The sequence below is a fragment of the Thunnus maccoyii genome, chromosome 19 (genome assembly GCF_910596095.1).
Source record: "Thunnus maccoyii chromosome 19, fThuMac1.1, whole genome shotgun sequence".
Lineage (NCBI taxonomy): Eukaryota > Metazoa > Chordata > Actinopteri > Scombriformes > Scombridae > Thunnus > Thunnus maccoyii.
In genome coordinates, this window is record NC_056551.1 from 13,594,963 (window position 1) to 13,610,754 (window position 15,792).

The following is a 15,792-nucleotide window of genomic DNA, read 5'->3' on the forward strand; positions in this document are numbered from 1 at the left end:
CAAAATGCCAAAAGAAATTTGAAATTCAAATATATTTACATAAATGTTGCCCATTCATGTGAATAATGACACCAAACTGACTGGTTACTGTGTCAAAGGCAGCAGATATCATTGCGTCAAAGGTTACTTTTAACCTAAAATGAACAATAAGGTTGTTGGGAATTGTGAGGATATTTTTGACATGTTAATATGTCAAATGCTTAGCAATGTGTGGTTTGGAGACAACAAATGTAAGAGCTCTCTCAGCTCTTTTATGTGTTGTGATAATGAGGAGAGCTGATCATGTATGGTAAAATGGTGGTTGAGCTCTGATATCCGTCCACTGCAGTACTGATGTCTACATGTGGCTCAATCCAGTACTTAAACAGGTTAACATAGTAGACTCGATGAGGCTTCCTCTTTTTTACCGTGCTGGGATATATGTTCACATAAAGTGATGCTATTGAGCAAGTGGTCTGGGTAGGGATGCTCTCAGACCGACAGGCCTTCAGGCTTCCAGCTGTGGAGGAGCTCAAATGTAGAGAAGCTGGTAAATAGCATGATACTTCCTAAATGACACAGAAAACACAAATATTATCTTCATTCACTTCCACAGTAAACCTTTCAGGAGGCTAACATTTAGTCAAGACATCCATCTGCAAGACATCCAGTGGTAAAGAAGACTTCAAGGAGCACGCACCGTCTGCTATGAACAACGAGATAAAGCCTGTCCCTTGGTTAGTCAGGATTACCTTTCATGCCCATATCAGAGAACAACATTACCGCTATGTGGATTATTGCCTAATATGTGAAATTTACCTATGATGGGGACATTCACATAAAAGTAGATGCATCAATAGCTGAACACTGACTGCTCATTTTCACCACTGGAGGGCGACCTGAGCCAAGTTTAGTGAGACGAACATGGTACCACAATATCAGTGGTGTGACCAATAAACTGTAGTATTGTATAAACTAATTATTTCAACCACTGTTTACAATTTATATGCACCAGTCTACCTTTTTTTTGAATAGCAAACATACAAATGAAGCTTTTTTTAGATAATAAAAAGAGGAAAACATAAGAAATTAAGGAAAGCTCTCATGAATACAATGTTAATTCAGTATAATTAATTACAATCATGTTTTTCCCCTAGTAGGCAATATGTCAAAATTATGATTTAGTGTTTCATATTTCAAAACCTGCATTTTGATTTCTGTGCTGTACAGCAAATTTGAATTGAACTTTAATTACTTTTAAACCCTAATAAAACAAAATTCGTGCAACAGCTCCACTGAAGTGATTATTACTACCCTTAATAGGAAAACAATTGAAAGAGTATCTTTTTATAAATACATTGGTTTCTGGCTTGATGACAAGCTGTGCTTCAAAAACATATTAATGAACTGACCAAGTCCTTTAAAGCAAAACTGGCATTCGTTTTATGGAAATAAGGCATCCATTACCCAGAATTGCAGAAAGCAAATTGTTAAGTCAACCTTCTTATCCGTTATGGACTATGGTGATGTAATTTATATGCACTGTCCTGCCTCTACTCTTAAATCTCTTGATGCAGTCATTCTGTCCTAAGGTTCATAACTAGGGATGGCTTTAGAACACATTGTTGTATACTATACTATAGTATATATATGTATACTATACTAGAGAAAGCTGTGTGGCAGTAATTGGTAGTGACAAGAGAAAAGCACTGCTTTTTATTTATTTACACTTATTAGCAAACTTCTGGGGTATCTCACATGTCTTTTTAACTACAGATCATTGGCAAACTGCACTAGGTCCCAAGACTATTTGGTCATCGAAAATCATCATATTAGTACTAAGATTGGGAAACTGGCTTTTAAAGACTTTGCTCCACACAAGTGGAACAATCTGCAGAAGCTTGTAAAATTAGACAAACTAATCCTTTTTAATTCAAATCTCTTTTGACTGACATTGACATTTATTGTTTTTTATAAGTACTGTAATCAGGGCGTCCTTGTAAAAGAGAGCTTGGGCTCAATGGTCCTCCCTGTTTACACAAAGGTCATATATATTTGTGAATCATCATTATAGCCAAAAGTCCTAATTTTTGGCACTGTGCTAAAACTAGACTATAAGTTATAAAGTTACTCATGATGTTTATTTTATCATTCTTTCAAAAACAAACAGAACAAAAACAGAAAAAAAGTGTTCATGTTGAACTCTTTTCCTACCAAGTGTCTTGGATACTTTAAGTGGCAGGAATTTCTCCCTCCTCATTGGTTAAAGCCGCCGTGACGCAATATCTCCGCCAGCTGGAGTGTTGCTGAAGCGGCGGTGTGGAGACTGCTGTGTCTGTCCGGACATCAGCGTCGGACCGGTTTCATATTACCCTTTATAATAGTTATACATCACCGGAATAACCCGTCCATTTTCACCCTAGATATCAGGTAATATAACTAAACAATTAGCTTTTTTAATGCATCTTTGAAGTCCAAGCTGCGTCGAGCACTCGCATATTTTTTTAAAATAGTTTGGTTGTATAATTTTGGACCTTGCCACGTATTTATGAGACACCTACATAACAAAGTCACCTAGAAGAAGAGGATGGATATCGTATGGCGGCTGGTTTCAAGTAGGTGTGATTAAAGCGGATGCGCAAATGCACGAGCGCTTGATTTTATGTGCTTTGGAGTCAGTTATTCACTCCTATGTTGATTCTATTGATTGAAATCGTTTGTCTGACTTTGTCTGGGTTTAAGTCTGCCTATGTGTTTAGTGTGTGTGAGAGCAAGTGTGTGTGTGTGTGTGTGTGTGTATGAGGGAGATATAGATGCTCCTATCATAGATGCTTCTTTGACATGTGTGCACACCAAAATCTCTTGATTTTTTGCAAGTTGTCCTACTTCAGCCTGTTTGAATATTTAACTTTCGTTATGCAAACCAAAACACACACACACACACACACACACACACACAAGAATCTGACTAGACAGTACAGCTATCATTGATGACAGTCTTCTTCTCCGTCTGCTCATATTTCTTTTACTTTTTAGATTTAGGTCAAACATCACATCTGATCTGATCATGTTTAACAAGTACTGAGTTCTTACTGAAACTTTTCCTCACAAGAATATAGATCAATATGAGCTGTAAAGATGTCGTCTCATTACAGAGAGACCTCGCTGATAACGAGCAGCAGCATCATGATCTGAGTCTGTTTCCAAGCAGATCATCGGTGGGCCTCAGACTCTCCCAGACAGAACCACGAGTCCCATCCCTCATGTGAGATGGCTGACTTGATGTGACAGACATTTCCCGGTGAAATAGTTCAGCTAATCACAACCATCTCAGTGTGCTCCAGTGCTCAGAGGACAGAGCTATTTGGCATAGATTTTTGTGCCGCAAGTTCAGGGCCTTCCTTCAGAGACAACACGCGAGAGTCGTATCCGCTTTGCAGGGAAACCGTTAGTCCTCTGCAGACAGTTAGTCAGTCACACTGGCCTACTTTCTTGTGGTATTGAACGGTTGAAATTAAGCGGACAGGATGAATCAAAATTCAATGCAAAGTGCCCCCTCGAGGATCATATCCCTCATATTACATTACTACATACTAGAGACATTAGCCTTAATAATCAAATGATAACTGATAAATGATTCAATGACAAGCTGGGAAGTGTCCTTGAGCAAGACACTGAGCACCAAATTCAGGGCCTGTGATTAAAAGCCTGCTGACTCTGCCTCTTGTGAGAAAGAGTCATGCAATTAACTTGACTTACTTGACTTAAGCTCTTTGCTCCTCTAGGGAGCATAGGCCATTGACAAATTGTTGGTGCTTCTTTTGAGATCTCCCCAGTTGAGCCCACTCCTAGACATTTCTGCCTAGACACCTCGTCTCCAGCTGTTCCTCTTTTCCTTGTTCCTCGGGGGTGTTCGTCAGGTGATGTTTGTCGCAGGTTTTCCGAGGGTGTGTCCAATCCAATTCCACTTTCTCCTTCGAATTTCTAAGTCAGTGGGATCCTAGCTGGTTCTTTTCCACAGGTGCACATTGCTTACTTTGTCTCTCCACCAAATGCTTAGTATTCTCCTGAGGCAGGTGTTAATGAATGATTGCAGCCTTGTTTGTTGTGTGTTTTGTTGTTTTCCGTGTCTCTGATCCATTCAGCATCACCTGCTACACATTGGAGATAAAGATGCATATTTTGGTATTGACTGACATGTGTTTTGAGCTCCAGATCTTCCTGCGCATGTTAAACAGCACCTTTATGCAATTAAGCTTTTTTTCAGAAATAGCAGACCCCAAAATGCTTGATGGCTAATCACATTTAAATAAGAAATAATGTCATGTAATTGCATCATATCAGGAGGACTAGAAATAGACCAACTGTATGAAATGTATGCAATGTGTGGGTGTGCCAAAATTAAAACCTGGCTCAGGTGTTGCAGAAGGGGATTATACTCTATGTCTGCATTTGGCAGCATTTTAAAAAAAAATAAAAATTAAAAAAAATGTTGTTGAATCAGTACTATGAAGAAGGTTCACCACAGCTACCTTTCAAAAATTATGAGTTTTATGGATAAATGATGTCCTGTCTTTAAGCAGCATCATAGTTCAGTATTCTTTATTCTACCAGCTTTAAAAGGCAAGACAAGGAGAGTGCTCTGGTCCTCTGTAATGGCACATTCAGCTGTTGAGAGACTTTGTGCACAATATACTTAAATATCTAAAAAAGAGGTGTTATTTGGCTGCAATATGAAATTCTAAATCATCTCCTGGTTCTGTTTTAGTATTAAAATTGCACCATAAACATAGATTAACCCAGTTTATTAGGGATTCATGATCAGAAGCTACTGTATTGCCTTGGGGTATTACTGCCTATGAGCGTGTTATTGAAGTGTTTACTCTTTGTTCCCATGGCAGGGATGTTGTTTACTGTAGCAATGTAGTGATAAAGAGGATTACCTCTTCATGGTCATCTGCAACAGATGTTTATATTGTTTACACATCATACCCAGACAGTAGCACAACAACACTGTCATAAGACTGATGTGTGCAAAAAAGTGAAAGACATCTGAAATATTTAATTTTATGAACATGATTTTTCAATCTAGTTTATATACACAACATAGCATCAAGACTATGTAACAGTATTGAAGGAGATATCAGTGGATGCTGTATGTTTTTTTTATTGCTGGTAATTTAAATCAATTGTTTAATTTGCATGCACTTTTCTCTCTTCTTCTCTGTGGTTGAATGTCATAACATTAAACTACCCGCACTTGCTGATGTTTAAATATTTCATGTGCAGAGTTTGCAGATGCTTTGTAATTACTTTTGTAAAACTTAATATATTTCATGAAAGGATGACTATCATTATTATGCAACTTGTGTTTACCTTTTTTATTTCAAGCTGGAGGTCTGTAAAATCAGAAGAAATGCCTAAATGTGATAGAACACTTTCAATTAAGTAAACTGATGTGAAAATGTATTTACTCTTAGCAGTGCCAGCGGAGCATCTCTGCAGTGCAGCTGCCCTAGTTACAGAGCAGCTGAGTAACTGTGATAGCCTGTGGTTGGACCAGGCAAAGAGAGGAGGAGTTTGTTAATGGTTGACTGAATTATGGAGGGTAGGCTGCGCTGAGGGCCAGAAGCCGACAACACAGTAGGAGTTTGACTGGAGGACCAGTGGTGTGAAGTGAGGGAGCAGACAGCGCTAGCCTGCAGTCCTGCTTTATGTTTTTCTATTTTGGTTTCTATTACATGTAATTTTTTCTCTGAAGACTCCCCTTACCTCTCTGACTAATCGTGTTGCATATTCAAAAGGTCTGGCACCTTAATACACAGAAATTGAAGGCAGCTAACCACTAAAATCTGTAACTGGGTCCCTGAGGCAATGAGCCTGTCTCAGCTTCTACAGCTAGAACGGTCACTGTATAATTTTGACACCCACACAGGCAATGTTTACACCTTAATCTGTGTATGTGATGAGACCACATTTAGAAAGACCAGTGTGGCCAAATAACTGAGAGAAATCAAGGAGCAGGCCCACAGGGAGATCAATATAAACACTTCATATGCATACACCAACAACATGATTTATATGTATTATATGTCACGTTAAAACATATCTGCATCATCCAAATGTACAAATGGTGCATAATGGCACCTCCACTCTACAGTACACAAGTCTAACCTTTTCTGCAATCCCCTTTCCCTTCCCTTATACAATTGAGTCTAATACTTCTCTCAACTTTATTATTTCATGAACTTGAGCTTTTTACTTCTCATTAATATATTGTCATGGAGCAAGTTCAATGCATTTTCCATCACTCTGGATGACCAAACTGTATTCAGGCTGAATATACAGCAGTAGTAATAACTTAATGTTCCATGTACCTAGAAAACTTGTGAACATGTTTCTTCATCACTGATACCACATTCAAAGCATCTTTATCGCTCTTAAAAGTGAATCTATTCTATTCTGTCCTTGCAGGATTTAACTTCAGGATCATGGTGTCGGTTGCCATCATTCAGCCTCCACTAGTATGATTGGAACCACCAGTCTTTCAGGGGACACCCTGATAGCGTGCCACTTCCCTGTGGTTCAGCTTCCCACTTGGCAACTTCCCGTCCAGGCCCTGTGCAGCTCAGCCAAGAGGCCCAGTCGTCTGTGCTCAGTGGGCCTGACTCGAGCTGTGTCCCTCCCAGAGCGAGACTCACTCAACCGGGAGCACACCTTCACCGGTGGCCGGAGGCCTTTCTCTAGCAGCTACAGTAGTCTCAATGAGGACCGAACAGAGGAGGAGGGGGCCAGTGACAGCAGCGGGAGGTACGACTCCATCTCGTCGCCAGAGGAGACGAGTTCCCATCTGAAGAAGGAAAGCTGTAGTGCTAGAGGTGGTCTGCGGTCACACAACTCATTCCTTCCCAATACAGAGCTAGATGAGGAGGAGGAAGATGAAGATAGTGATGGAGATAATCTACACAGATATCATGAGGACTCATCTTTTGTGTTGCATGGAAATTCCAACTGGCCACTAAACAATGATACCAGAAATGATACAATATCCCACAAGGACATGGACAGTGAATGGGGCAATGAGGGGACTATGTTGGCGACTGAGAGCGACCAAGAGTGGCTCTCTAACCAGCCTAACCAGCTGGACTCCCTGCAAACTGAATGCCAGTGCTTTCATGTGAGCAGATCTGGCATCATGATGCTGGCTTGTGGAGAGCAGGACTCAGACAGAATGGGGGATAACATGTCCTGCTGCATCCACAGCCAACACAAATGTTCCCCAGAGTTGTTCTCCAACACTCAAGCAGAGTATGTCAGTGACTCTTCTTGCAACAGTTCTGATGGCATCTTGGTTAACTTCTGCACCATCTATAACAAAAGCAACAACCCCGCCACGCCTCATGACCTCAGCAGCCCGGCAGTTCACCCCTCTCAGTCATCTGAGGGATCTGTATTCCTCAACCTCCAACCTGTTCCCCAGACTCCGACTGCAGATGTTCAACAGGATGACACGAGAGTTTATGCGCCCCCAAAAGAGGAGGTTGACCTGGCGCCCTCGTCTTCCCATTGGTCTCCTCAGGGTCTCGACTCTAACTGCAATCTTTATTCCCTGGAGCCACTACCCCCGGGGCTCTCTTCTCTGGAGGTATCAGACCTGGCCGCCTGTCTACAAAGTCAGGCAACATTGGCCATAGGGACCAACCAGAAGTACTACAAGCTTGTGACTTGTGACCTTTCCTCCCAGTCACCCAGCCCAGCTTGGTCCAGCCTCACCAGCTGCCCTGAGGGTCAGGGCAGAAGTAGCCCTTTCGCTCCCTCTGAGCACCTGCTTGTCAATCATAAGAAAGAAGGACAACACAAAGAAGTCAAGAAGGTAATCTTGGAATGAAACAGCCCTCCTCCTTCTGCCGAATTAGATGATGGGTATACCTAGCATAGACCTTTAGATGTAAAATACAGAAATAATATGAGTCTCATATAGTGGTATTTGAAAAATAAGGCTCGCATTTATGAATAGAAGAAAAAGAAAACAATACAATTGCATAAAATACACTAACAAAGGCGTTGTATGCACTGTTTTATTAAGGATGAGGATCATCATTCTTACAAGTGTAGAACAGGAAGTTACTGCGTTTGACCTAGAATTAGTTCTAGCACATAACCCCCTGGTAAAACCAGTACTTGTCAGTTTTACACTTTGTTTTTGTAAGGATTAAACAAACAAGATAATTTTGTGTAAATTAATGAGTTTTAGAGTTTGAAGGCAGATTTTTTTTTTTACCTTTGGACCAGTGGCATTGCCAGAAATATTGTGATATGTGGGCTTTGTACATAATCGGGTGGCACAAGTATGCGTTACTGAGCCTGAGATAAGCCTGGGAATTCAGTTATGTCCTAATGTTAAATCATCTTATTAGATGGCCTCACAGTGCAAAATGGCAAGGCTTGGGTCTGGGGATGCAATAATGTCATCATAACGCACAGTGAATTCTCTTTGGAATGAAAATAGTGAACAATTGTGGAGGTGACTTGTCATAAGTAAACTTGATTCCTGACAATCTTCTTCTATGAGCTTGATTTGATGAGACTTGTTGTTGCCCACTCGCCACTATTCATACATTTAATTAATTAATTCATCACTTGAATGGGTGGCACACAAACCCAGACCTACCTGTACCTATTTGTCCCCTTTGGACAGAGCCAGACTAGCTTTTCCCCTTTGCTCTCAGTCTTCATGCTAAGCTAACTGTCTGCTTGCTTTAAATTCATATTTAGCATTCAAATATGAGAGTGAGATCAGTCTTCTCATCTCAGCAAGAAAGCCAATAAGCTATTTAAGTTAAACAAGTTTCCCAAATTGTCAAACCGTTCCTTTAATGAAGCTGCAACTTGTAAACCCTTTTAAAATGGTGCCTTATTAAAAAGTGGTATCAACATGTTGTGGGAAAATGCATATGAGATTTGGTTTTGTAAACTTAAACAGTTTCATGTTTTTTTCACCACCATCAGGAGAAAGAGGATCAACAAAAGGAAATAAAGTTCTCCTCTGCACAGTGCAGCACCGGGTTTGACAGCTCACAGTTTCAGACCTATGATTACCAGGTTGCCACCACCTCCACTGAGAAAGCCCTCTGCAGGAAGAAACATACTGACAGCATCCAAAACCACTCCCACACGCCTGGTTTGCTGTGCCCTAGACATTGTAGCCCACATAGCTGTAAATGCCAAGGTACAAGTGCTGCATCCACACAGCCATCTGTGACTTTGGACCAGGAACATTGTGCCACTGATGCTACTGAGAAGGGTAAGGCAATGTCTAAGAGAGAAGTGTGATGTTTTCTTTGTTGCTTGGTTTTATGAGTGGGAGGGTAAAATAAGCAAAGATACAACACCAGAAAAATGAAAGAACAGGAAACAGGAACAGGAAAAATGTTTTCTTGTCCTCTTCTTTCTTCTCAGGAGCATGTGCAGTTGAAAATCCAGTGGTACGCTACAGTAAAGCCCAGAGGCCAACCTCTCTGCCCATCCAGCCCTTTGTTCTGATTCCCAGTGAAAAACCCCAGGCCCAGACCCAGCACTTGGGCTGTCTTCTGGAGCAGTACATAAATCAAAAGAGCAGCAAGTCTGGTAGCTCCCAACCAAGCTTCAAGTTCAAGGGCAAAAGAAGTCAGTGTTTTTCTAATCTTCAGCTATCACCAATGGGCAGCCAATGCCCCATCTTCCTTGAGGCTCCTTCGAGCTCTGATAGCTGCTCCACCTGCACGCCAAGCCCAGAGCGCTTCAGCCGCAGACACACATGGAGCCAGTCCAGCAGAGGCCATGGACGCCCAAGTCCATGTACATCAAAGAGCAGCCGAGATCCAACTCACACCAGCCCAAAGCCCAGACTGGTTCAGATGCAAGATAAAACAAGCCCATACTCATGCAACACTCAGACTAACTCTTTTATAGATCTGACCTCAGCCCCAAATCCGTCCAAACTTGTTAAAATTCCTACCTACCAGGACCTTATCAACCTCACCCCTGAGCAGAGCCATGCCAACACTGAGCCCAAAACTCAAAGTCCAAATCAGACCCACAGCTCCTACCATTCAGTATTCTCTCACACACCACCCACTTTACCCCTAACCACTGACGCCCATCACCCAAACCTGCAGGTGTCCCTGTCTCCTCCAAAAACTCCACAACCTCAAAAGAAGTCCCTTCAGTATCGCGCTGCACCTGCAGCTGACTCCGGCTTTTTTCACGGTAGTTTTACAGCTGCCCTCTCCTCAGTTGCTCCGCTCTCCTCTTTGAGTTCTTTGCTCTCCTTGGCTGCTTCTGGGCTGCATCCACAGCAAACCCAGGACTCTGCTGGGAAGCAGAGTCAGAGTCAACACAGCGAATCTCTGATCCTGAGTGACAGGCCGCCCACAGAGTTCTGCCTCTCGCCTGATACATCTTATGAGTCTATGTCTATCAGCCATCTTCAGAGGAGAGGTGAGACTCAATTAATGATATGATATCAGTGTGCATAAAACATGTGAAGCTGAATGGAGGAAAAAATGACCAACTAGTGATTTAGTTCCTCCTTGATTGTCTATCTGGTGATGAGCTGTTCTGGAGAGCAGCATTAAAAACTCACTGTGCTGCAGCAGTGCCTTCAATACCCTGAAGGGGCTTCCACTCAAACATGACCTATTTTTAACTCTCCCTGCACAGGATTGGCTGAGCCTTCTGCTCTGTAGCCTATGTGTGTGCGACTGCAAGCTCCAAGAGAGGACAAGAAAGAGAATGATGCAGTAGAAACAGTGCTAATGATTTATAATACAGCTAATCATTTTGCTCTAGTGCTACCATATGGGCCTCTTGGTGCGAATTTAATTATATAAATGTGAACCTTTTGAGGTGGACGATCAAAGACAGAGACATTTGCAGCAGCAGTGAACAGTCAGTGTGGTGCAGCACTGCAGGCAGCTTCAACATGCATAAAGAATTTACCGTGACATTTGCAGAGGCTAGCCAGAGATGGAGACAGAAAGGCAGGGAGAAAAGCAAGTCAGTGAGGATCACTGCTGAAATGGAAATGGAGGACTCTTTCATCTTCAGTTCTCTTTCACATTTGCATTCCTCTAATGTGATAATGAACCCTGAAAGCCGTCTCTCATATTTTTATGTGTTTGACCCAGTTAGTGAGGTGAAAATCTTACAGTTACTGTTGTTTATTAATGTGTTCTGAAAGTTAAAAAAAAATTGTGTTTCTAATATAAATAAACATGTTTCAAGATTTTTCTCAAAATGAGTGTCTGTACCTTTAAACAAAGCGGATAGCATGAAGGAGATAGCAGCACAACAATGAAGAAAAATGATATTTCTAGAAAAATCTTGATTTAAGTTGATTTATCCTGAAAACAGATTATAAGTTATCACACACACATTAGCAGATATATTCCACTTAGAAAATATGACTTTCAGCAATGAGTAATACATAGAAATGTAATAAGATCTGTATTTCTGCAATGTAACATGTACTGTCATATAAATATTTCTGTTTTTTGCATCAGCCAACAGAATGTATAAGGCATTAATTACAACTTCAGCTCATCCAACCTCTGCTCCTTTGCTTGTCCAATGTCTCTAGGTCTGCTGAGGTCTGTAAGCAGGGCAGTGGATTTGATTATGGCTCATTTTGGCAGCAGCAGAGACCCTGAAGAAAAGGTATGAATTGGCAGAGTCAAGCACCTTGAATTATGGATCACAAATGAAAAGTGCCATTAAAATTACTTACAGTCTGGGATTGGACTTGATTAACTTGTATCAGCAGGAAAGATACTGTATTATATTATGTTTCCTCATGCCACAGATGCGTCTGGGTAACAGCTCTCGGAGTCCCACAATTGCTGGTCTGGTCCTGGAACACTTATGTCCAACGATCCAAAATATTTTAGAAGACGGTCTCAGGGATCATAAACTGGATCTCATCATCGGGCAGCGCCGCAACCACTCCTGGAATGTGGTGGAAGTCTCTACTAGGATCGGTACATGCAATTAAAGTATAATGTAGTGATCATGATTCAAAGGAGCTGTCATGAATATATTTCTGGATCTGTTTGCCACGCAGTACTAGATGGTTGTTTGGCTTGACGTACTGGTGGAGCAGCATTGTGCACACTGTGATCTCTTTGATTAATTCTTTTTTTATGTCTTTGTCCATTTCCGCTACAGGTCCGTCGACCAGGGTCCTGCACAGCCTGGTCTCTAAAATCAGACAATGTCCCCAGCTCACCAGCCACTGCATGAGACTGAGAGCCTTCATCATGGGTCTGCTTAAGTATGTACGAAATTACTTCTGATGACGCTAATGATGCTAAAGAATGCTAATACTATTACTGTACTTACAAGCATCATCTGCTAATAACTTGCTTTCTTTTAGCTTGAGAGCTTTGGAATTCTGGCTCAGTCACCTTCAGAGTCAAAAAGGTTAGTACACATTCAATTTTATTTTATTTTTTTCTAAATAGCTGTTACAATTTTCCTTGAATGTAAACAAATAATTGATTGTCTGTCTTTCACCGTCTCTGTAGATGTTGTGACGACATACTACCATTCTTGGGGGTTCCTGTCCATGTCACTGGATCGGTGTCAGCCCTTGTTTCAGGAGCTGCTACTTCTGCTGCAACCTCTGTCTGTGTTGCCCTTTGACCTCAACTTGCTCCTGGAGCCCCGACTGTTACGTAACAGGCAGCTGTGTTCTGAGGAGCAGGGTGTTTCTCCACCTCCACCGTGCTCTGCCCTCTTAGTGACCAGCTGGCCACAACTGCAAGCTGACAGAAAGGCGGACAACAGCCACAGCAGTCAGTCTAAGATTTCACACCAGACATGTCTGCATCACCAAGAGTCTCCCAGTTCCCAGAATTCAAGTTGCTACAAGCAGGGATGTGGAGAGATGCATGTGAACAGGAGTCCATTTTTAGCCCCTATTCCAGAGTGGTGGCCAAAAGAGGCTGACCTCATGGATGGTGTGGTTGAAGGGGAGGACTGTAGCCACAATTATGCAGATACTTGGTCTCAAATAAGTATGGACAGCAGGCCAGAAGAGAGCAAGGGAGAGAAAGACAATGGGATCCCAAATGTGTCACCTTGTGTCCAGGTTGAGAGTCCTTGTCAGGGTGGTCTGCGCTGGGCCAAACTGTTTGGAGGAGCTGATTCTTCCACCAGGACAGAGGAAGTTTCTCAGAGTCACAGTGGAGCACAAACCAGAAGGTAAGAAACAGTACAGACTTTGTGGTTTGATTTTCACACTCAAACTTTAATTTGTATACTTCCCGAATCTTGAGTAGATTTCTTTTTTTTGTGAGAATGGGATCTAGATTGGAGGACTTGACACCGTAACTCTCTACTCATAACCAGTACCTCTCTGTCATTGGTTATACAGGCACAGGCGACCATCACAGTGGCTGCATTTGGACAGATCGCAGCTTGGACTTTTGGCTCAATCCATCAGGTCCATGAAGCTAAGAGGAGCTCAGACTGACAAAGACAAGGACTGTTGAAAACTAAACCCTCTGTGCGTGGAGGACCGAGTGGAAACTATTTACTGTGATAACTGCATGATAGTACATAGTCCTGCAAAACACAGTGCTCGATCTCACTGCTGCACTGATCAGGAAGCACTTATTTTACAAGATTAACAGCTTTCGCAGTGGCCCTTAATCATCAAGCTTTCATGAGTTTAAAGGTGGACTGCTGCACCAGCTATTCATAAATCCATTTCTAAATTTGTATGAGCAACATCTTAGTACAGACTTTAGAAATGTGTAAATGGTTGCTAGGAAACTGAAGCAGCACAAGCTGTAACATAACTGCCAAAAATGACAGTTTTAGGGGCCAATCTATATTTTTAACTTAAGTGCTATTTTTTGTAAATGTTGGTATCACTTTGTTTTACTTATATGCATAAATGGAGAAATATTTGTTTCAGACTATTCATGCAGTCTAGAATTAGTGGAAAATATGAGATTACACTAATCTAACTGAGGCTATTTAGCTACATTATTAGCATACAATAACATTTTTCAGTTTGAGGTATATTCTGCTATTTTTGTGAAATGTAATTTAAAATCTTTTGAGTTTATCATTATTAAACAGCATGTTGATCAAGTGTCAGGTCAGATGTGTTTGACTCTTCAGTCAAAACTGGTCAGATATTAGCAAACTAACGTTTTGTCAGTTGGTTCAGTAGCTACTCAGCAGTTAACTGTGGCAGTTACTGGGTTGTATATTTAACACTAGTAATAATAATCTCTACGTAGGAAACTACTTTGTGTGGAGCATACAAATCTCTACTTATTGAACGGTCCGTGTACATTTTAACTGATTTCAGCACTAGAATGACACGTACATTATAAATAGGCAAAGCTTGAACTTATGAACAACTGGTGCCAAGACCCTCTGATCTTAAAATGTCTCTCTGATGTTGTTTTATCAGTGAACATTTGTGTTCATATAAGGTGTGAGATGAGCTTCATGAATGAGATCAGGCAGGTGGCTGAGGACCATTTTGATTTCATTTTGATTTAACCTGGAAAAGTCTCATTGAAATTAAAAATCTCTTTTACAAGAACATCCTGGCCAAGACAGGCAGCAGCACAATAAACAGGGTTGAAGACATCAAAAACATAATAATTTACAATGAAAATAAAGAATAAATTACAGAATCAGAAAACATTAAAAATATTCATCAGTATTCGTTGCAAGTCATCAACATCAGGGATCAAACAGGGGTAATATGAGTCAGTCAAAACATCTACAGCCAGATGTGCCTGCCTCCAAGTCATCTAGAATTACTTTAAATGCATCCAGTGAGACCAACTTTTGCCATTGATTCCAAGCGGAGGGAGCAACATACTTAAACGCCCTTTTTCCCACTTGCTTGATGAATGAGGGCCAGTGCACCTATTTGCAACTGCACACCCACCAGAATAACCTTGAGTAGGTGCTTCTGTTACCTGTAACTCTCCTCTATATTTCCTGTAGGCGAATATCAATCATATATGTGAATATTGACCTGCTGTAGACTATGGGACACATTATCCATTTCTTATATGTAGCTGTCAGACTTTCCACAGCTGTACCTTTCATTTCACCCCCGCAAGCAATACATTCTTATTAGTGCCAAATATGCCACACACCAGCCTTTTGTGGTGGATTGTCAGTGATTTTATTTCCAGTAAACTTGCTTTTTTGAGCAAACTCACAGCATGGATTTACCATAGGTGCATGAGTTAACAAGAATACAGGTAGGTGCTACAGTTTTACTAGATCTCCTAACTTCCTATTAATGTTTTTATAGCTGTAGAATTAGGTTTTGGAAATTTTCTGGCACATGAATTGTGTGGTATTGTCTGATATATACAGTAGTACGTCTTCCGGTGAATTTTGTTCAGTTGCACAAATACAAGCCACCTTGTGGCTGTTTCAGGTATTTAACTGTGTGTCAGGTACATTTTGATAGACCACTAGTAAGATAAGAGGGATGGGAAGAATAGAAAATATGTTCTCTGCATTTGTTAATGGAGAATTTCTAATGTTCTGAAATATGTGAAGTCTGTGAAATTATTCCACCCAGCGTTGTTTTATCCTCAGTCTCTGAATGCTTCCTCTAATGCCCAGTGACAATCAACCTCTGTCAATAAAGATTTAACATATTGATTACCTGCCTTACTTTAATGTACCAACCATGTACAAAGGTTTACTCATGTGCCAAATATTGTTGCAGTTCAGCACAAATTGTTTTCATGGAAATGTGAGGACTTCAGATTTGACTCATGTCAC

General features: G+C 41.1%; 1 protein-coding gene across 2 annotated transcripts; it reads left to right on the forward strand.

The window, feature by feature from the left end:
• The first annotated feature begins 2,298 nt into the window (after positions 1-2,298).
• LOC121886217 (iporin) lies at positions 2,299-15,785 on the forward strand. Of its 2 annotated transcripts, none has more exons than XM_042396162.1 (10): positions 2,299-2,594; positions 6,454-7,852; positions 8,989-9,283; positions 9,439-10,458; positions 11,600-11,676; positions 11,822-11,996; positions 12,184-12,289; positions 12,392-12,438; positions 12,543-13,221; positions 13,394-15,785. In XM_042396162.1, exons 2-10 carry the CDS (start codon positions 6,506-6,508, stop codon positions 13,509-13,511), a joined length of 3,864 nt encoding a protein of 1,287 aa, XP_042252096.1. In that variant the 5' UTR covers positions 2,299-2,594; positions 6,454-6,505; the 3' UTR covers positions 13,512-15,785. The 2 variants fall into 2 exon arrangements, with proteins under 2 accessions (XP_042252096.1, XP_042252097.1); XM_042396163.1 differs by lacking the exon at positions 2,299-2,594 and adding an exon at positions 3,121-3,244.
• The last annotated feature ends 7 nt before the right edge of the window (positions 15,786-15,792 follow it).

What these genes read in the sequence shown, in the direction of transcription:
- LOC121886217 (XM_042396162.1), top strand. Translation starts at nt 6,506, where the DNA reads ATGATTGGAACCACCAGTCTTTCAGGGGACACCCTGATAGCGTGCCAC. An exon ending in GCAGAGACCCTGAAGAAAAG is followed by an intron (nt 11,677 to 11,821) that starts GTATGAATTGGC and finishes CTCATGCCACAG; the next exon opens with ATGCGTCTGGGTAACAGCTC. An exon ending in AGTGGAGCACAAACCAGAAG is followed by an intron (nt 13,222 to 13,393) that starts GTAAGAAACAGT and finishes TTGGTTATACAG; the next exon opens with GCACAGGCGACCATCACAGT.